Genomic DNA, 23,215 nt, shown 5'->3' with positions numbered 1-23,215 from the left:
TTTGCTTGCAAGCCATGAGACAAAAAGGTAAAATTCTGAATTCAGGATGCACAGAAAAAAATGTATTTTTCCAAGATTGAAAACCCTTAACTTCTGAGTAAATTTGTTCTTCTGCAGTTGACAGCTGTGGGAAACGATGACATGAAAAATGAATGCTTGGGAACCAGAACACAAAATAATTCTAAATGATAAGTACAAATCCAGTTCAATTCTGAGCCCACCAGCTGCATGACTACAGAATTTGCATGAAGTGTGGAGAGGACACTGGGAGCTTGCAATCTCTCCTTTGTTCTCTTCAAAATTTAGAATACATGCTGTGGTATCTCTTATTCCTAATGCTCTTTAGATACTGTGTAGCCGAAGCCTGTGGGTCTGCTTTGAGTCATTACAGTTTGGTGGTTAAAATGTTTTTTTTTTTTTTTGCCTGTGTTATGTACTGAATGAAAAAGTGGTACAATTCATAGAATCATAGAATCACAAGGTTGGAAACGACCTACAAGATCATCTAGTCCAACTGTCTTCTCATCACCATTGCCACCACAAGCACTAAACCATATCATGCAGCATGTGATACTGAACACAGTACTCGAGGTGCGGCCTCACCAGTGCTGAGTAGAGGGGGATGCTCACCTCCCTGCTCCTGCTGGCCACACTATTTCTAACGCAGGCCAGGATGCCGTTGGCCCTCTTGGCCACCTGGGCACTCTGTTGGCTCATGTTCAGCCGAGCATCAACCAACACCCCCAGGTCCCTTTCCTCTTCACAATCATCCAACCACTCATCCCCAAGCCTATAACGCTGCATGGGTTGTTGTGCCCAAAGTGCAGGACCTGACATTTGGCCTCGTTGAACCTCATCCCATTCACCTCAGCCCAGCGGTCCAGCCTGTCCAAATCCCTCTGAAGGGCCTCCCTACCCTCAGGCAGATTGACACCCCTTCCCAGCTTGGTGTCATCTGCAAACTTACTGAGGGTGCACTCAATCCCCTCATCCAGGTCATCAATAAAGATATTAAACAGGATGGACCCCAGTACTGACCCCTGGGGGACACAACTTGAATTAGTCACCCATACCAGTTGTTCATTTTTTTCCACACCACTGGGTTTTTTCAAAGAGTCAGGTTTTAGAAGAGCTCAGAGCTATCTGTCTGTTCAGTAATGCTCAGTATCCAGCATGTACAGTCACAGAGGAAGAAAGCTGCTGGGTACTGAAAACTGAAAGAAGCCCAAAATAACTGGTGCTCAGAGTCATGTTGTGGGAGATAGGAAGGAGTGCTTCCTCTCGTGGGTTGGCTCACAGGCTGAACTACTAAGGTAAAAGCATTGATTATATTCCTTTTCTTATTCTGCTCATGAAAATGATGTGTTTAATTTTTTTTGAAATCATAGAATCATTAAGGTTGGAAAAGATGTCTAAGAGTGTCAAGTCTAACCAGCCACCTACCACCAGTATAGACCAGTGAGACTTGTCCTTAAGTAATACATCTACCCTTTCCTTGAACATCCAGGGGTAGTGACTCTGTCACCTCTCTGGGCAGCCTGTTCCAATATCTGACCACTCTTTCTGAGGAGAAATTTCTCCTAATATCCAATTTGAATCTCCTCTGATGCATCTTAAAGCCATTCTCTCTCATCCTATCTCTGTTACCTGAGAGAAGAGGCTGACCCCCACCTCTCCATGACCTCTTTTCAGGGAGTTGTAGAGAGCAGTGAGGTCTCCCCTGAACCTCCTCGTCTCCAGACTGAACCATCCCAAGTGCCCTCAGTTGCTCTGTACAAGAGCCATGTTCCAAAATGACTCGCTTGTAAATCCTGAGCTGAAGTTCAACTGTAAACAGTTGCTTTTATGATCCCCAAAACACCCCAAGCAACAGAAAAAACATCTTATAGTTTATATCATGCATTGATGAGAATATGTCCTTTTATTACTGAGTCAGTGCTATAAACAGAGGATAATGGCTGGAAATGGCTGGAAAAACCACATGTGACTTTCTGACTGTGTATCTGTTGTGCACATAGCATGCACAAGAGGGGAAAGCGGAGAAATGTGAAGGCTTGGTACCATCTATTTTTCACCTTTTCATTTTACAACAGTCTGTGCTGTGACTCAGAGTGCTCTGCACAGAGATTTGTCAGTTAGAGTAGTTTGATAGCGTATGCTTTTTCACTTAATGATAGTATCTTCACCTCAGTAATTTTTATCTTAGTTCTCCAAGTGTTGATGAGAGCAAGGGTAGAATGAAGTGCAATTTGTGCTAAATACTGAGCAGACTCCAAACATTAGCTTCCCAATTAGTCTTTTCCAAATGACACCCAGAAATGATACAGCAGCTTTTCATTCTCTCTGGTCTGTTTCATCGGCTCTTAATCTTCTCTATGAATACAGTTGCTTTACGTCTACGGGACACATAAGTCACACTGCTCTCCAATGCCATGCTCTGTATTCTCAGCACCCAGGGCTGTATCCTTTTCTGCATAGCTGGGTACCATCCCATCTAGGGATTCCTGGGAACTCATAGGAGCATCACGAGGGGTTTTGCATAGGGACCAGAGTTGATACTGGTAAAAAGGCTTGGACAATCCCATTCCGGAATACTACAGTCCAACTGCTGTTTGTTTCATAAAGTCATTGATAATGATGATGTGTATTTATATTCAGGGCTCTTTACAGAAAATACTGAAGCATAAATATTGAAGCAGGGGGAAGCTCTGAGTTTGAATGGTGCCCCATTTTCTGTATTTTTATTTACATTTAACACAAACCATTTAAACTTGATACTTTGCCAAAAACTGCATGAAAGAGTAGTTATTTGGTGTAAGGGGATGAAAACAGGTCAAACCTTTCTTCATGTTATTTCATTTGCTCTAAAACACCAATATCCATGTAGTTCAAACAGTAGGTTTAAAGTAAATAATCTGCATACTCAGCAGAACGTTCTCATTTTAATACTGCCATAATAATCTAACTGAACTGATTGAACTGAAGTGTCACAAAATGCTTGAATCAGTATAAAAATTCCATGTGAGTGTTTTTGGTGGAAGTGAAAGTCTTTTTTAAGGTGAGATCAACACTTAACATGTGTGGCTTCCTTGCTTGGTTACCTCTGGGATCTGAGGGTTTTTTTTTGTGTTTTTTTTTTTTCTTGTAAGCACAATTCTCCCGTTACAGTATTTAGCTGCTGACCCAGAACTATCACATCTGGAATGGTTCAGAGCAGTAGTATGGGTGTCCTGCTTTTTGCTCTGTTGATTTTGCTATTATGGTTCACCTGCTGTTTTATGGAAGAGACAACAGCTCTTGCTTCAGTTTTAAATAAATCAGAGGAAACTGTCCATTATTAGCTGTATGCTTTGTGCCCTGCGTGAATTTGTTCTATATGAAAAGGAAAAAAAGGTGTATGAGGGAACAGTCTGATTGGGTTGGAAAATGGTCAGTGACTCAGACTCAGTGACTGGTTTATTTCAAAAATTATCTTTTTCTATATTTTCAGCTCTTTTCTTCTAAATCCTTTAAAACAATTTGGGTCTATGGTAGGTGATATTGAAATGTAGCAAAAACTACTCCAGAGGTCATAAACATAAGGTAGATAAGGCATGTGTTGGAAGAAAGACAATTCTGCCATGCTTGGTCAAGCAGTATGTTTCTCTGTTCTGAGATAAAGCAGTTGTTATGAACTCCTCAGATAAGAAATGGCTGTACAAATCTCATCTAGAGGATAGATGGTTGTAATAATATTCTTTTATATCACTTAGTGTTACATGTTGAAAAGAGTAACTATAGAAAAGGAACCAGCACTTCAGGAAAAGAGGTTTTTGTCTTATATGATGCAATGGGAAGAAAAACCTCTATGCCATGAATTACTCAGAAAGCTTGGACCTTTGGTTTTATGCTGAATGGTTTTGTGTGTGATTTATTTTCATTCTTTTCTGTTCATTAAAATGAAAAAATTCAAAACTAAACAGATATGGAATGAACTTCATTGCATCTGTGGCGAATGGTCTTTGTATATGATAGTATTGGCTGAAGCTCTTGGGATTTGTAAGCTCAAAGTACATATAGCTGCAGGCTGAGCAAAAGAGTGGCTGAAATCTTGCACGTATGCACAGTGCATTAGGGTGTCTCATCAGTAATTCATTGCTTTAGGACCTCTGAACTCATATCATGTACAACTTGACATAAATCTGACATTGCTAGATGCAGAGCCAGACTGCATTACAGAAATTCAGAGCTGTAGACATGAATGTGGGTATTTTTATGATAAAATCAATGGGCAGCTTGCTGTAGGTCTTTACATTCCATTAGCATGCGTTTTCATGTAGTGTTACAAGGCTAGTACATCTCAGGAAGTGTATTTTGTGGTGCTTTCCACATATGTATTAAAATTCCTTGAGGATATACAAAGCCATTATTATCAGCTGCAAATGCTCCACATACAGAAGATTTTCTCCTCCCTGATCCCATTATATTTTAAAAATGTTGTTTAAGAGACTGAGGAGCATGCATCTAGATGGATGGAAGGTTGGACTAGATGATCTGAATAGTCTTTTTCAACCCTAATGACTTTATGGACTGGGTGCAGCACTAGATGTCCGATTTGGGAATAGTTACAGGGTTTAGGGGTTTGTTGTTTTTATTTGTTTGGTTTTTTTTCTGCTCTTGATGGGTTTGAATAGCAAGGTTGACAATTGCAAAGATCAGCGTGCTTTCCTTAGGATGTTTGCCAAAGAGGGTCTAAGAAAAAGAGTCAAAGCAGACCTCTGCCAAGGTAACCTTATTTAGTGATGCTTTTGTCTAGGAAGCAAGCAAAGCCAGTTAAAACATGCTAAAATTTTCTGACTGCTAAGAAGTCAGTGATCTGTTTCAAGTAGGTGAAAGTGAAGTGCAATAGTATAAGTTATCTGAAGAATGATGTAAATGTAGTAGTTATTGTACCCATATCATGAAGGAGGATTATTGTTCGAATTATATGGAATTCTTCAAAAATATTGGTTTAAAAAAGTGTGTGTATTACAGCTGATAACTGCAGGCAGTTATATGAATATAGTTGGCTTATATCTGCAGTAACATAAGCCACTGATGGAAAATCACTTCTAAATGACCCAAACCTGACATTTCTTTATAGCTTTGCTTCTCTCAAGTGTTTCAGAAAGATTAATATATCCTTTATTAACTAGAGTCATCTTCAAGTGGGAAAAGAGCCAAAGTTTTTTCAGCTTTCTCTGCAAATTTGCTTTCTTATTCTAGGTCAGAAAATAGCCTGTTTCTGTCCAGATTTCAAGAAATAATCTAACAATTTAAACTTTACTGTTGTTTACGTATTTACTTACTTCCTCAAGTATTCAATTGCTTTCTATGTCACTATTTTTATTTGTTATATTGTGGTTGTATCCGGGTTCCTCTGCTTGCCTTCTTTTTAATACAAGTGAAAATCAAGTGTAAATCTCCTCATGTTGATAAGATCCATCTGCATTGTGCAAGAAACTGATTTTCTGCTGCATTAGTGTATAACCAAGATGTTATAATTTTGTATAATCAAGATGTTACAATCGCAATACAATCAATGAGAGTAAGGCAAAGCAGACAACGATCACAAAAGAGAATAAGTGGAAGAGCTTACCCTTGGGTTGAGCTCACCAGAAGATACCAAAGAGGGGATCTCCAGAAGAGATCCTTCCCCTCTGGTAGCCAGCTCTTAAATAGGTCCAGGAGGGGTGGAGCCTGGCTGCACCCCTTCCGGCAGCACAGGTGAATTGCCTTCACCTGTGCTCCTCTGGCTGACTCAAGGCTCACCTCAGGTGATCAATCAGAGGTTCAGGCCGTGACTCAGCAGTTCCCATACACTCCACCCCTTCACGGCGTGAACCAATGATCAGGTTAACAAAGGGTAAGCTTTCCCTAATACAGAGATCCGGTATATCGCGACGCTTATACAATTTTATCGCGACGTATGTTGGTACAGTTCAAGACAAGTGATGATTAGTGGATGTCTATATTCTTCTATGGGCCAGTGCTCGATGATGTGACTGGAGGCATGAGGTCCTGAGGTGCAAGTCCATTCTATGTTCCATCAGTCCCATGCAGGCCATCACCGGGTGTTGTACGTGATCTGTCAGCAACACTGGAACGCTTGATGGCATTTTGTTCCTTCCGGTGGTCCTGAAGGCTCACAGACTCACGGGGAGTAATACAGATGTTTCACAGGTACCAGGAGGGGAAGGTCTGCTCTCCAGGGCAAGATACAGGCCGTATTTCTGTCTTGGGTCAACACTTCCGCTTGTACTGGGGCACGTCCTGGCCGCCTGTACCACACTTTTTGGCCGGATATCTGCGGCTGCATAACGATATCAGGCACCAAAGGAGGTGTCCTGATCTGCCATAGGGACAGGATGGGGGTCCCTTTAGCAATAAAGATCGGAGTGTTGACCACAATATCAGTAGGCCATGTACCTATTACTGGAGGGACTACTGAGCCTCCCACCTCCAATAGTCTCCCCCAAGGTGCAAGTAGGCCACACCACTTGGGTCCTACCTGCACCTTCCAGGGCCATTTTATTTTATGGGTTCCTGGCTCTAAGTTTTCAGGGGCAGGGAGCAGAAGATTATTTTCATTACCAATCTGGGGTCTTACCTGATGATCAGTGCCCGTAATTTGGATCCTAAGCGGGGTGGCCCATGTCGTCTGCAACATTCTCAGGGCACTGGGTCTGCCATCTCGAGGTCTTTCATTCAGGTCCCGCAGGGTTTCATACAGTCTTTTTGTCCACCCCTGCAAGGACTGGGAGTCTGTCTTCAGGGCAGCCTTAAGAATACCATTATATCGTTCGATGAGGCCTGCCCCCGTTGGATTATATGGCAGGTGAAATCGCCATTCGATGTTATTTTCTTCTGCCCAGCGCTGTATCGTTGCACCAGTAGAATGAGTTCGTTGGTTGCTCTTGATAGCTTCAGGCGTCCCGTAGGCAGACATCAGTTTAGTAAGTGCCTTGATGGTATATGCCTGGTTTGCTTTCGGTACTGGATAGGCCTGCAGTAGCCCACTTGCAGTGTCGACACAGGTCAGGGCATATCTTGCCCCTTCGGAACGAGGAAGGGGCCCGATGTAATCGACCTGCCATCGCTGGAGAGGATTGTGTCCCCTAGCAAGATGGGCTGTTGTTTCGGGCAACGATCTCGGTCTTATCTTGGAGCAAGCGTCGCAATCCTGGCATGCCTGGACAATATCAGATAGTTGTATGGGCAGTCCCCATGCTTTAGCAGCTGCCCACATTGTCTTTTGTCCAGCATGCCGTAGCTTCTGATGTAACCAGCGGGCGATGTTCTCAGATGGCGAATTCTCAATCCATCGAACTCGGGCCAGTGTGTCGGCTTCATCGTTTCCCGGTGACTGTAGGGGCTGATGACCAGAAACATGGTAGACACGTACAGTCCTGTGTTTGACCATATTCCATATATCTAACCACATGTCTTTGCCCCAGATCGGTCGGGCGTGGATAGTCCATTCCTGGGTGGCCCACTGTGCAATCCAAAGAGTGAGCCCCCGGTACACAGCCCAACTATCTGTGCAGATGTTCAGGATACCATCACCGGGTTCCTTGGTTATAACCATCCACACGGCTCGCAGTTCTGCCCATTGGCTGCTCTGACCATCCCCCTCATTGAACCAGGTTGTCTCGGTGGAAGGATGGTATGCTATTGCTCTCCACTTGCTCGGGTTGCCCTTGCTGGACCCATCTGTGTACCAGGCATCTTCAGGGATAGGATATTTTCCCTCCTGAACGGGACTCTTCTCTGGTGGAGCGACCAGTATTTCTTTTGGTGCATCACTGTGATACGTAACTGGGCCTAGGATCTTCTGAAGTTCTTCTTTCAAGGGGGATGAAGACAGACTGCTCCTTTGGCTGAGATAGGCGACCCATCGTGCCACTGTTTGTGCTTGGGCCACCCCTGTCTTAGGAAGGTGGGTCAGATCTTTCACCCACCCCTGAATTGGCAGAGTCGTCTTGACTATAACTGCAGCTGTTTGAGTTATTGGCTCTACCGCCTGTAATGCCGAATAGGCAGCCAATAACTGTTTTTCAATCATGCTGTATCTTTCTTCTGCTCCGTGCCAAACCTGAGACCAGAAACCAATGGGGGTCCGAACAGAACTCTGGCGTTGCCACAGGCCCCAACCGAAGCCGTCTTGAGTAACATGAACGTCCAACTCGGCTGGGAGGGTAGGATCGAATATACCCAATGCCTGAGCTTGTTTAACTGCCAGTTTTGCTTGTTGGAAAGCATCCTGTTCGGTTTTCCCCCAGTCCCATAGCTGCCCCTTTTTTGTGAGTCTGTATAGTGGCCTTAGCAGCTGCGCTAGGTGAGGTATAAAGGAACGCCAATAACCCAATATACCTAGAAACTCTTGCAGCTGCTTTGATGTTGTAGGGACTGGGAACGCCTGAACCTTATCTATAACAGCACTGGGTAGCACTTTGGTCTTTCCTGACCAAACCACCCCCAGGAATTTTACGGACAGGCCTGGACCTTGCACCTTTTGGGGATTTATAGCCCATCCCCTTTGTTGTAAATAGGCAGTTAATGAATCTGCTGCCTGTCCTACTGCCTCCAGTGAGTCGGATGTCAACAGGAGATCATCAATATAATGATATAGGTTAACATCATCAGGTTTTCTCCAGTCAGCCAGGTCACGCGCCACTAGATTGTGACAATACGTTGGTGAATGCACGTACCCCTGTGGCAGGACCTGAAAGGTCCACTGCCTGCCTCCCCACGTAAACGCAAACTGATCTTGCGATTCCTCAGCAATTGGGATACTGAAGAATGCATTTGCTAGATCTAGGACACAATGATAGGTTTTTATCTCCCTACTCAATGTGTCCATTAGGGAGGCAATATTGGGTACGGCCGCATGAATAGGCGGCGTGACCTTATTTAATTCTCTGTAATCTACTGTCATCCTCCATGTGCCATCCGACTTTCGCACTGGCCATATGGGGGAGTTATATGGGCTGTGTGCAGGTCTTATAATGCCCACTTTTTCTAATTCCTGCACCGTTCTCGATATTTCATCTTGCCCACCCGGGAGTCTATACTGTCTTACATTAGTAATCAGGCGCGGTTTCGGCAGGCAAACAGGCTCATGTTTCGCATGGCCTCTTAATATTGCCTGCACCGCCCGGATACTGATACATCTTTGTCGAAGTCTGAACTCTCCCACAGTTGTTTGGAGAGCCAGACCCCATAGAATGTCTATGCCCAGGATGTATTCTTGGACTGGGGCAATAGACACCTTGTACTCCCGGGGTGGGAGACGCCCAACCCCCAATTTTAACCATGTTTGGGTGACAGGAATAGTCTGTCCCCCAAAACCACCAATCATCACTCTGTCGCCATCAAATTTTCCCGGATCTCCATAGATAATTGATGTTTCTGCTCCTGTGTCTACTAGTGCCATAACTCTCTGAATATTTTTTCGGGACCAATAAATCGTTAATTCTACATAGGGCCTCCGGTCCCGTCTGGAGGCCCTACGGGGACTAACATCCCTTGTCACTGCATGAATTGTGCTAGGGCCAGTTCTTTTGCTTCTGACGGCTCAGGCATTGTGGCCCGAGACACCTGAGGTGGCTTCTTTTTCCTGTTTGGAATAATAAAATCTTCTAGGTTCCATGTTGTTGTTGGAACCCTCTCTATAGCTCGTACCCTTGATTTCTTAGGGTAGCTCTGGAATTTTTGATTGTCCTTTAGTTGTCTCCAGAGCTGGAGAAGGACATGGTTGGGCTGGCGGTCGATCTTAACAAATTGGACCCCAGCCCGAATTAAATCATTAAACATTTGTTTTCGGGATACCCTTATGGGTCCCGATGGAGGAGCTCGAGTAGCCAGCATTTTGGTTTTATTTACCGGCAGGACCTCTGCTTCCTCCAAAAACCGAATATTGCGCCTAGTCCGCAGGCGTTCTGTTTCTCCCAGGTCGGCAACTAACTGGGCAGCCTGCTGGACTACGGCTTCTGATGCTACAAGGGGATTTAATATGGAAACTAGGGTGCCGTACAGATGGGAGGGAGCTTGCTGTAGAATTAAATCTCTCATCCCTGCTGAAAATTTAACCATATCAGGGCCATCAAATGTATCTTCATAGATGGCCTCTCTTACACCCAGTTCACGGATATAGTTTTGAAGGTCTTCCATGGAGGACCACATACCTGTATGTAACGGTATGTCTGATTTATTCGGCCATACCATACGGCAGGCTGCCATTAACCATTCTAGTATGGAATGGTTTTCATCACGATATTGATTGCCTACGTATAACCTCTTTCTGAGAGCAGGGTGGACGGTCATGGTGGCCAACTTAGCTATTTCTGGGCCATTCACCAAGACACTTTCTGCCCCAGAATCCCACAATCTCAATAACCAAGCCGGCACACTTTCTCTAGGCTTCTGCCGAAATCGTTGTACTAAGTCCATTAATTCTGTTGCCGTGTATGGCCGAGCTGTAACATGTAGATGAGTCTGGGCAGGGGGCCATTGATCAGGCGGCACCCCTGCCGGTCTGTCCTGTACTTTTTTTGTTTTTTGGGTTACAACAGGACGGACTTCCAGTGGATCAGTTAGAATTGGACATTCAAGATCTGATTTGGATTTCTTGTTCTCCTGATCAACGAAGTCTGTTGATTCAGGAGTCTGGTCATCATTTATTGAAATGTTACGAATTTGGCCTACGGGAAGATGTAGAATTGGCTTCTTCCCTGTTAAAACGCCAAGTTCGTTCTCCAGCTTTTCAATGCGGTCTTTCAAAAGCTGATTTTCAGTTTCTAAAGTATTATTTCTTAAGTCCGCATGATTTAAAGCAGTTAATAATGGCCATGCCACCATGGAGGCAGCCAGTTGTCTTTCTTTGGTAGTGAAGACATCCTTGCCAAGTCCTTGAAAATAGTCCGCCATGCGATATGGGGAGAGATCGCCCATAACTCGTAAGGGACCCCATTTTTCAATGATGGCAGCTAACTCATAATAGGGTGATCCCTCAAATCCTGGGATCTGCCCTGGAATCATTTTCTCTAGAGGAGCATTGTTCTCCCCCTTGACCCATTTATAGAAATTCCACAGAAAAGACATGATGTTAATTTCAGTATATTCAGCCTGCCTGGCTCGCCAAGTGTATAACCAAGATGTTATAATTTTGTATAATCAAGATGTTACAATCGCAATACAATCAATGAGAGTAAGGCAAAGCAGACAACGATCACAAAAGAGAATAAGTGGAAGAGCTTACCCTTGGGTTGAGCTCACCAGAAGATACCAAAGAGGGGATCTCCAGAAGAGATCCTTCCCCTCTGGTAGCCAGCTCTTAAATAGGTCCAGGAGGGGTGGAGCCTGGCTGCACCCCTTCCGGCAGCACAGGTGAATTGCCTTCACCTGTGCTCCTCTGGCTGACTCAAGGCTCACCTCAGGTGATCAATCAGAGGTTCAGGCCGTGACTCAGCAGTTCCCATACAATTAGCAATAAAGCTCTAAAGTGCTCTAAGCCTCTTGCCTTTTTTGTGAAAGTTTATGTGTGGTACAAAAATGCATAGAAATGCAATGAGTTCAAGTTTTAGAAGTGAGGAATTACTAAAGGAAGTTAACATTTATTACATCATTTCCAATGTGAAGCAAGCTGGCTGAACTAGATATTTTTTACTTTGAGTAAATATGGTTGCTTCTTGTAGAACAGGAAATGCACTTATAAAATATTGGCAATATTTTCTTGAATATAATTAACCAATGTCTTGTTATAAGCACCTTGTAGTTGCTGACCTGTGTTCCTCTTAGTGAGCCAAAAATCATTCCTGCATAGTCAGCTTAAAGGGCTGAAATAGGGCTCCATCTCATTTTAGTCAGTGTTCAAAAGTTGGGCTTTGAGCATCTTTTAGTATCACATCTAACAACTGCCAAATTGTGATTGCTTCCTCCAGAGGGTCCTGAACACTTGAATAGGGGCTATGAATCTTGAGTATTTGCTTTTACTGCCTCCAGATTGCGTGTACTGCTGTGTCTTGTTGTAGTGGTTTCTATTTCTGGCTTTTTTTCCTTGGAAATCTAGGATGTTCTTATCCAAAGTTGTCTGCCATTTCTAACTAAGTCTTTCTCTGAATATTAATATTATTTGACTGTGCATCATTTACATTTTGGGTTATCTTTCTAAAAAATAATTGTGATTTTTATCCAGGTATCACAGTTGCATTGGCTACCTTGATTTGGGGAGTGGAAGAATTAACAGCACACTTCGATTATTAGACAAGCAAGAAATGAAATGAAACAATAGCAAGTCAGCTACTCTTAAAAAATAGCTCACTGTGTTAAAAGCTGCTGATCTCTTCTGTGTTTGCTGTGACTGTCACTAAGTTACCACTGTATTGATGCTGATAATGAAGGTTATGTATACATAACCTTCATTGTTTTAAATTAATGTTCAGAAAATGTTAATTGTTAATTGCTGTGAGAGTGGTTAGGCCCTGGAACGGGCTGCCCAGGGAGGTTGTGGATGCCCCGTCCTTGGACATGTTCAAGGCCAGGTTGGACGGGGTCCTGGGCAACCTGATCTGAATGTGTATGTTTGGTGGCCCTGCTAGGCAGGGGGGCTGGGACTACCTGATCCTTGAGGTCCCTTCCAACCCGGGTGATTCTGTGATTCTGTGATTCTGTGTTTTAATTTCCAATCATAGAATCATAGAATTGTATGGGTTGGAATGGAGCTTTAAGATCGTGTAGTTCCAACCCCCTGCTATAGACAGGGACACCTCCCTCTAGACCAGGTTGCTCACAGCCCCATCCAGCCTGGCTTTGAATGTTTCCAGGGAGGGGGCATCCACAACCTCTCTGGGCAGTCTGTTCCAGTGTCTCACCACCCTCACAAAGAAGAATTTCTTCCTAATATCTAGTCTAAATCTACCCATATCTAGTCTAAATCTACCCAGTATATATGGATGTAACTGTACCCTGAATCTAAAGGTGATAAATAATAAAGCAATTAATGAAGCACAAGTGACACCTTATAGTCATCTAAATCTCTACCTGAAAGGCTAAGATATTTCTGCACCCTTATTAACACAAGAGATTGCACTGTACCATGTATTGTAACCATGCATGTGAGATGAGGAGATAATCCAAGACAGCCAAAGAGTTGTTGTCAGTGGCTCTGTGTCCAGGTGGAAGCCAGTTAAGAGCAGCGTCTCCTAGGTGTCCATGTTGACCAGCTCTTCAACATCTTTGTCATCCACATTAACAGTGGAATTGATTGCACCCTCAACAAGTTTGCTGATGACACACAGCTGTGTAGTGAAATTGACACAATAGGAGGAAGGAATGCCATCCAGAGTGACCTGGACACACGAGACTCTAATGAGGATCTACAAGGCCGAATGCAAGGTGTTGCCCTGGGGTTGAGACAATCCCAGGTGAGTATAGAGAGCACTGAGAGCAGCCCTGCAGAGAATGACTTAGGGGTCCTACTGGACGAGAAGCTGGACCTGAGCCAGCAGCATGCACTTGCAGTCAAGGAGGACAACTTCATCTTGGGCTGCATCAACAGAGTGGTGGCAGCAGGGAGAGGAAGGGGATTGTCTCCCTTTACTATGTCCTGGTGAGCCTTAACTGGAGTACCGTGTCCCCCAGTACAGGAAGGATGTAGAGCTGTCAGAGCAGTTCCAGAAGAGAGATAATTTAGCTTGGAGAAGGCCATGGGGAGACTTCATTGCTGTCTTCCAGTACTTGAAGGAGGCTTACAAGCAGGAGGAGGACAGACTTTTTACTTGGTTTGGTAGTGATAGGATAAGGGGGGAAGGACTTTAAACTAAAAGAGACGAGACTTAGGTTAGATGTTAGGAATAAACTGTTTACTCAGAGGGTGGTTAGGCTCTGGCAAAGGCCAGGAAGGGTGCTCCATCCTTGAAGGTTCTCAAGGCCAGGTTGAATGGGATCCTGGTAACCCTTTTTTTGGCAGGGAATTGGAGCTAGGTGATCTTTAAGGTCTCCTCCAACCGAAGGTATTCTATGATAAGTGGAGATTCCAGAGTCTCTGCTGAATATCCAGGTTTTCCTGATTCAGACTTCTGTTCAAGCAAAAAATAAAAAAACAAAAAACCAAAAAACCAAAAAAACAACGACAACAACTCACAACCCAAAAAGCCCTAGTGCTGTGGTACCTCTGAGAGCTGTAGAAATGAAAAGGCAACTTCAAGGTCAAGCTTTCAGTTCTATTTCTGATTCGATTTATTTATTTCATCTGAAGAGATCTCATGCGATGTAAGACATTTGACTTCTAACATGATTCTTGAAAGAGGTGATACATTCAGACTTGTACAAAAACATTCAATATAAAGGGCAAGTGTCAAAAATCTGTTATGCTATATAATGAAATCATGCTTAAAAAGAAAATGTTGAGTTCAAATATAAGATCCTTGTTTGGTTAAATGTTTAAATGGTGAATATTCTTGAAATCAATAGCCTTTTCAGTCAAGGTGCCTTTTTGGAAGCTCTTTTTAATTTCCACAATGAATCTAAAATGTGAGAAGAGATGCTCAAAAATGTGGGCAAAATGTTTAAGCAATTCAGTTTCTTTTTCCATTCAGTGCATGCAGTTCTTTCATATTTTGCATGTGTTTTTTTCTCTTGCATTATAGGAGCTTTTTTTGTATAGGGAAAGATAAATAATGATAGGATCATAGAATTGTTTGATTTGGAAGCGACCTTAGAAAGTCATCTGGTTCATCTAGTGTTAGAACAAGGGGGAATGGCTTTAAATTAAAATAAAATTTAAAAAAGGAGGGGGGGGGTTGAAATTTAGGTTAGATGCTAGGATAAAATTCATAACTCAGAGGGTGGTGAAGCCCTGGTACAGTCTGCCCAAAAAGTCTATGGATGCCCCAGCCCTGGAGATGCCCAAGGTCAGACTGGACGTGGTCCTGGGCAGCCTTTTCTGCTGTTGGGGCTGTATTTTGGCTGGGTGTATTTTTAGGTGTAAGTATATAGACACATACATACAAAGGATTTCACTTTCTGCCATATATATTGCTTTCCTGGCTTCATGTGAAGAGGTGTGCCAGGTGGAAGGAACAATTGGTGTGAAAATGCAGATGATGTTTTCTGTTTTTGTTTGAACTGTTCACTGGGGACAGAGCAAAGGATGAATGATCAGGAAGTCAATGCGGCAGTTCTTGCTGCTAGCACAAATCATGGGGAGGGGTATGTTAACTGCAACTTTCACCCTGGAAGTTTTAAATCCTTTCTCCTATCTAGTAATACCAGTAAATAATTCAGTATGATTAAAATCCTTTCATATTTACTTTAGTTACACATCTGGTGTAAATACAACAAGGCAAAATACATCACTTTGAAAAAGAATGGGCTTGTCCTTGGTAAGTGATCTTGTATTGTAATTCCCCTTGAGAAAACCATTCTCCAGTTCAGGTAGAAAAGAAATCAATAGGCCCCTAAAATTGCTGCTGGGATATGTCAGCTGCACTGATTTTCTAACCTTCTTGGCAAGTGTAGCGACAAATCAAGTGCCTCCTTTACAGCTTCCTGAAAGACTGACTACTGTTCACACTGATTGTGGGAATTTGTACTTAATCTTTGCTAAAGCTTGGATTGTTTCTCGCTGTCAGAGCACTCTTCAGTATTCCATCCAGGTGCAGTAGGAAAGGTGTGTCAAGACAAGTGCTTGCACTGGAGAGAGATGATTTTCCTCAGTCCTCTCTCAGAGTTATTTGAGGATATTATTCAACCGAAGTGTATTTTCACCCCCCGCTTTTTCCTAACATAGGTAAGCCTGTGCTGGTTAGGAGCACAGATTTAGGAGAGAGGAAAATATGTGCAGGCTAAATGGACCAGATATTTCCATGACCTTTATTTTTCTTAAATGGGGAATTAGAGAGGAGTATTTTGAAGTTGTACCTGGGGTTGTTGAAATTGTAATTCCTTAATGGCTTTCGACTTGAACTCTTTACTTTTTTTATTATATTAATTTTATGTGGGGAGAAAATCATCTGGATGAAATTGGACATATCAGGTGTTTCAGAACATTCAGTTCCAATAGTATCTGCACACTGCAAGTTGGACAGGGTGTTTGTGTCAGCATGCTAATAACCTGGGACATCCCTCCAGTAGAAGTATAAATTTGCATCATTTCAGCTCTGTTGTAGTAGTACTAGAGCCTATTCATTCCATTTTTTTTTCCATGGTTGTTTTTGAGTTCGTGTGAATGAGAGTCACAAAGACAATACAACACCTCCCACCTCCCTCTCCTTTTTTTTTTTTTTTTTTTTTTTTTTTTTTTGTGGAAGTTGCGTTAAAATTAAGGAGAATTCCATGAATTCATATCTTGCTGAGTTCTGACTGAGCAAAAATAGGCGGCATATAGATTGAAGGAAGCTCTTCTTTTTGGGAGGTGAGAAATAATGCCCACCATACAGATCCAACCTCCTTACTTTGCACCTATCGTAAATTTCAGGCACATTCATATGCCGTTCTCTGAAACAAAACTTTGATCTCACAAAATGCACTGACAAGTTTGCTTTGTGGTATTTGCTTCCACTGATCCTGAAAATCTTTGCAACGGAAATGTCATTCAAAGCGCATGGGTAATGAGAGGAGAAATGTGCATGTTCACAGCTGTTCTATGACAATTAGAAACTCTGAGCAGGTTCATTTCACATAGCTCTTGATGTAGCTGTAGAAGTACTTATATTATTATATGTGGAGCCTGATAAAAATAGGTTAAGGTGAGGGTAAGAGGTACATTTTATACTATCTACAAGATGTCCTAGATGCTGGCTACTGATGGAGACATATGCTGAGGGAAGAGTTAGTATTTGAGAATTTGAGAACGGGAAGGTCTTTAGGAAGTGATATGGACATTTGCTTTCAGTGTGTGCTTTATACATGTGTGTGTGTGTCTATGTATATATGTATGTATGTATATACATATATATATCTATATGTATACATATATATATTTAAGCTGTAGTTTACAAATTCAAAAGAATTTTCTCAGCATCAAGCACAGATTTGTATGGAACTTGCAAAGAACTCGTGAAGAAAATTTGTGAAATATATGGTTCTTTAGCACTTGATTTGTATTCCATAACTGGTGAGTTTAGCTGTTCAACCTCTCTTTCCTTTTCTGGTGTACTTCTCATGATTCAAAAGATCAGAGTCAGAACTGTCAGGAACATTTATATTTGCACTTAATAATGCTTTACATTATAATTTATCTTGTGACCTTTGAAAACCTCTCAGATAGCTGTAGTTCGCTTAGTTTCACTAAAAAGCCAAGGAAGAGAAAAGTTGTAAAGGTGGTCATAACACTTCTAGTGTTCCCAAATTCACTTAACAATGAAGCTGCTATGGACTCACCATCCAACTGTCAATATGGTGTATCCATGCAGGTTCTTCAGGTTCTCATTCCTTGTTGTAGAAGCATCATGAACTTGCTTTGGACAAGAAGTGGGTGCATGTAGCAAGCAATTGGAATTTAGTGTGGTGAGCCTTGATATAGGCTACTGGCTGTGTATGGCTTGGATTGTAATACTTCTTCTGTTGCAGCCTCTCCCATGCTCAGTCCTCTTTAGTGTCTTGTTTCCTAGTGTTCCTTTTCACCTTATGACACTGTTCACTAAGGACTTTTATGCTAATGAAAACCTAATTCATTCCAGATTTTGGATCATTCAGAAAGTGATGTGCTGTGGAAAATCCATGGTGAACACAAAAATAGTGTTTATGAAATGCTTTATGCACCAAACAAGTAAACATGGTAAAAATACTAGTGGAAGGAAGGGAGAAAAATGCCTGCAGGTTTTGTCATAGATGCCCAAGTGTTTTCTGAGAAATGTAGCATGTTTAATGATTCTGTTGCAGAAAAATGCATGTTATAGCAGCAACACCAACAAGTTCAGCAGTTCTCAGCAGAATAAAACCCTCCTGTTAAACACAGCTTTATGAGAAAATGGTTTCTACACAAAACAGAACTTTCTGGATTTTGAAGAAATAAGTCTGAAATATTCCAAGTGAAGTGCTGTAGAGTGTGTGATCCTGTGTTTTGTACAAGCAGACAGGGTAGTAGTGTTTGGAGATGATGATCTGTTTTCACAGTGGACTGAACAAAGTTAGATTGGCTTGATACTTCAAAGACAAATTTGACGTGAAATTGTTCAAAGTTGCCTTTCTGGCAGCAAAGGAGCTATGCAATTGCTTCTGTCTATTCCGTTTAAAGCTCTGTTGCCACTGTAACAGGTTGAAGAGCATGCGCGGGACAGATTTGCTGATGGAATTGCTGAGCAGGTGACCTACTCATTATAAGGAGATAAGAGTTTAAACAACAAAACAACGAGGCTTACCACAGCCAGACTACCCTGGACCCACAGTTAGTTTTGAAAAGTTTGCTGTGAATCCAAAAGAGATTCAGGATTGCCCTGGATAAGGGTAAGACTGGAAGTCTTGGAAGACTAAAGATGCAATGCCGTAAGAGCCAACTGAAATGAGAAATTTTCTACCACTATCTGGGAACCAAGATAAGAACCTTGATATACTTCCATTCTGATGTAGCTTTCATAACAATCTGTGTACAAAAGTTGCTTTTTTGTGTTGTATTGTCTCTTTCAGACAGATATGTGCATGCTATGCTAGTACTCATAGCCAGTAAGTAGAGAATTTAACATAGCGCACAGACAGAAATGTTAACCTGACTTAATCAGAGTTATTGGAAGAAATTGGTTTTGGTTATCTGCTAAGTCTACTGCATGTATTGTGTATTTGAGGATATTAACACTGAGGTCACAGTCAAAGATTTGCGGTAGAAAACAAAGGTAGATGCAGTGTTGCGGATATAAATGATGAAGAATATCAGAACTGAAAAATCGCAATGTTACCTATCAAAAAGAGGAAGGTTTTAGTGTGAATGTATTTCCTACTGAAGACCAAATCCTATTGAACTGATGTGAAAGGCAAAGTTTTCATGCAGAGGACAAGTCTATATTTATGCAGTATTTGAGTAGTTGTGCAGAGTTTAATAGCTTTCAGAAGGTTTATGTGCCTGCTCCTTATTACATTTGTATGAATTCAGTAAGGATTTATTGCTCTAGGTAAAGTTATTTTAGTGTGGAATCACAACATTCTGTGCTGTCCTTCCTTGTGACATTAACTCACTTTTCGTGACCTATGCAGTTTAAAGTAGATCAATGAAAGTTTTAGGGTTTTTTTTCCCCCTGAGTCGTTATTCTCAATATCAAGTTAAACACATAACTTGCTGTTCTATTTCTCGGAGCCTTGTTTTATGCCAACTACAAGTTTTCAGAAGTCTCTTTTTGCTCCTTTTGTGGGAACTGGCAGTTGTGTGCTTTCTCTGGTGGGTTACTCATTCTACAGAGCCAAGGGTCTGCCAAAGAGAAGCCAGGTTGGTTTTGTTTTATTTAGAGTGCACGCATTAACAAGTCAGAGGAAGTGGATGCAAAGGGCCTGATTCTCTAGCTGCTAGTTGTGGAAAAACCTAATAAAACGCATCTAGGCTGCAACCATTTTGTGGGCTATTGCACTTAAAATACATAGGATGCTTAAGCCTGTTTAGAATTCATGTAAGTATTGACTAAGGGATTTTTGCTCTGAATAGTTAATAAACTACATACTTGTGCGTGATTCTCAGTAGGTAGAGGGGAAACATTCAATCAAATATTTTGTACACAAGCTATGGAGGACAGGTAAATAAAAATGTTCCTTGGTTCCCCTAAATCCCAATTTTTTCATGTTCCTTTTAGTATAATGTATTTTCTTCAGCCTGAAACACAGTGGTTAGATAATGGCTAAATACAGAACATATTATGGAAATGCCATTTGAGTGTGCAAAGTGGTTATATCTGGCAGATTGTATTTCAGCAAGGGCTTATCTGTTGTTCAGCAAAATGCCTATATGACTTTTTCCCACAGGTCAACTGATTCAGAATTGACTGAAATTATAAATATAGTTGAAGCTGAGGTTAGATGATACTATATTATATTGATACTGTATTATGTGTATTACCTATTGCGTGTTTTATTCATTCTGTTTCTTGGTTGTCAGTAACCTCCCTCCCCCTGAACTTCATGATTAAAAATGCTCATATTTATATAGAGAAAAGGCAATGATGTGATGCTCTATTGTCGTGAATGATTTCTATCTCAAGTTCACTCATTTTAGAGATTCTTTTCTTCAACTTTCAGTTATGTTGATATGAATCTTTTTCTTACTTTTGTTTCTCAGGAAACAAAATCAGTTTTCCTTTGTCCTGCCATTGTACATGTTATTCAGGGAAAAGTCTTGATCTTTATTTTGAAGACTAAAAGCTGAACTTCTGATATTTGAAGAAATAGTAGTCAGAGTTGTAGTGATGGAGAGATGGAGTTGATAGACATTTCTCCTTCTTACACCAAAATTTATAATCTGTTGAAATGTTTCCTGTAATCTGTTTGCTATAGTATTTGCTCTAGTATTCTAGTTTCAGATGGATTTGCTGGAAATAACACTTCATTTTGCTGAATGGACTAAGTGTTGTAACCTAAAATTCAGATAACAGATTTAATACATGTGTAATGGAATTATTTTGGGGAAGGGGGCTAGGGAGCAGGTCTTTTTGGGTCTTTAATTGGAAGTGATTATTTAAGACAGTGTTACCACTTGGACAGATTTTTTAATGCAAGGTTTTACTTTAAACAAAAGCATGACAGTTCAGTGGCAAGAGGTCAATACATGCATTGTGCTGCTTAAGGAGGAAGTGGTGACCTTACTGAAACTGCCTTGTTACCCCATAGCAGGAGGAAATTCCTGCTTGACCTCTGTTCGTTATCAAATTAAAATGAGGGTATTATCTGAAACTCATTATGCTAGTTTTATATAATGTTGTCCGAAGCACTGAGATGAGATAGCTTTCTGACCATTGTATATTCCTAGTTAAAAAATCAGATAGCTGGGGCAGTCACAAAAACTGTCAGTGGTTGTACATAAAACTTAATGCTGGAGATTTTATTTTCATTGCATGCAACTAGACTGCTAGTATTTATCAAGCGTTCTTGCAGTAGCTAGGTTTAATTCATCTAGCAGTATATTCTGTCATTCAGCTTGAGAAAACATGAACTAAACTGTGGGGTGTAAATGCCGCATTGTATATTCAAAGGTTCACATCCTTGGTGTATGGATTTTCTTGTAAATCCATAATTGGACTGTGACCTGTACTGGATCATTTATTTCTGATGTATTATTACTTAGGTGACTTATAACCAAGTCCTGATATTACCTCTTTATATGGACACCCTGTGTGTTCGTAAAGTCATTCTCAGAGGTTCCCAACAAGACCAGCGGTTTTTCCTTTTCTAGATGAGGATAACAGAACTGGTAAGAAATTCCTCACCCAGAGAGTGGTGGATACCGCATTCCTGGAGACTATCAAGGCAAGGCTGGATCAGGCTCTGGGCAACCTGATCTAGTTGTGGATGTCCGTGTTCATTGCAGGGAATTGGACTGGATGACCTTTAAAGGTCACATCCAACTCTAAGGATTCAATGATTCTATCTGAGCATAAAATAGCACCCATGTGTTGCAGGCTTGAATTTTGTTTTTCCCTTGATAAAAAGAGTTACTGTGAGGAAAGTAAAAACAAAGCAAAAAAAAAGGTTTCTACTGTACTTGTAGGGGGAAACAGATGCTCCAGCTTGCTGAGAAGTCTTCCTCAAGGCAACGATTTTATCTGAAAATATATGCTGTTTTAGAATTAACTGAGATGTTTGGGATTTTTTGCTTGAAATAGTATATGAGAGTTGGGTCTGTATTTCACTGGACCAAAAATAGAGTATAGAATTGACATCATTTGGGATTTCTACAGAAACATTAGAAAATACACTTGTAATCTAACTAGGAATTGTTGTTTTTAGAAGTGATAGGAAAAAAACATTCTCCCATATAAATTAATTTGCATTTGATTCGTCTTAGCATATTTTCAGCTCTATTCTGTACTGCAGTGAGGATTAATTTGGGGAAAATTTTTAAATGAAATAAATCTTGCAAAGTTCAAACAGCTCTGAATTGTCCTTGCCCAAAATTATCAGGTGACAAAAAACTTCATACCAAGTTTTACTTGACTTCGATGGCAGGATGTCTTTCAGAACAGGAGAGATCTCACACTATATTCCATCACACATGTTAAATACATCTGTTCAATCTCCTGCTTGCCATAGACAATACACCAGTATTTTCAGTCTGATTTGTATACTCAGATGCAGCACATCACTTTGTCATTCAAAGCATCTCTTGATCTGTATTAGGAGAAAACAAGCTGTTGTATATATGGACAGACAGATCTTTCCACATTCCAGTTTGGAACCTGTAGATACTGTATAGTTCTAATTAATTAAATCTGGGCAATCTAATACTGTTTTGAAGTGCACTGAAGAATGTTTTGAGAGGATTTCATGCTTTTGTTTTCTGTGTTAGACAGGGCTATGAAGAACTGGAGAGACAGCTGAAGGAAGTCTTTAAGGAAAGGAGCAATATTCTTCGTCAGCTGTCGAAGACTTCTAAAGAACTCGAGGGAATTAAAGTAAACCTCCAGGTTAGGTTATGTGTGGGTTTCTGGGACTTAGAATTATTTACTTTGTGTTTTTCATACTAATGTCTATCTGCTGCTAATAAATAAAAATGTCATTGTTTTTGTTGATTTTAGAGCGTGCATTGTTTACCTTGCATTGAGAGTAAAAGGGATGGTCTCAAGGAAAACATAATCTAAATGAATTGGGTAGTTAAAAAAACAAAAAACAAACAAAATGTTGCGCAAACAAAATGTAGCAGAACAAAAGAAGAAACAGAAAAGAATAATCATAATGGACTTCCCACACACTGAACCTGGCAGCTACTATGAAAGGATTTCCTTTGCTGTTGCAGGCCACATCTTTGCTGATGAGTTGCACCTACGAAGCCTAATGTAGCTGCTAACTTTACTTTGCAGACATGCAGTCTACACCAACTGACTGGATTTACTGCAGGGGATTACTTTACAAGTTTAACTGACAGACAGTATTAGAAGAGCTGGCAGCTAGGCATCCAGAGCTGATGAACACTTCTGCTTTAACTAAGGAGGTTTTCTGGGTAATGTGGGCAGGCTGAAAGGACAATAGTCAGATTAACTCTGCCATCATCTCAGCTCCGTAGAAT

General features: G+C 41.3%; 1 protein-coding gene across 4 annotated transcripts in view; it reads left to right on the top strand.

Annotated features, from left to right (window-relative positions):
- Positions 1–23,215, top strand: part of LOC122170479 (leucine zipper protein 2-like) — a 221,439-nt gene that overhangs the window by 123,022 nt on the left and 75,202 nt on the right. For all 4 annotated transcript variants that reach the window (XM_042837342.1, XM_042837341.1, XM_042837339.1 and 1 more), the window contains one exon: positions 22,499–22,616. In XM_042837342.1, the coding sequence (XP_042693276.1) occupies positions 22,499–22,616 (118 nt within the window). The remainder of the gene's footprint in view (positions 1–22,498; positions 22,617–23,215) is intronic.

The sequence above is a fragment of the Centrocercus urophasianus genome, unplaced genomic scaffold (assembly GCF_019232065.1).
Source record: "Centrocercus urophasianus isolate 14NV4802_14NV808 unplaced genomic scaffold, USGS_Curo_1.0 seq_7, whole genome shotgun sequence".
NCBI lineage: Eukaryota > Metazoa > Chordata > Aves > Galliformes > Phasianidae > Centrocercus > Centrocercus urophasianus.
Note: the sequence above shows the minus strand (reverse complement) of the source record. Positions and strands in the feature narration are given on the sequence as shown.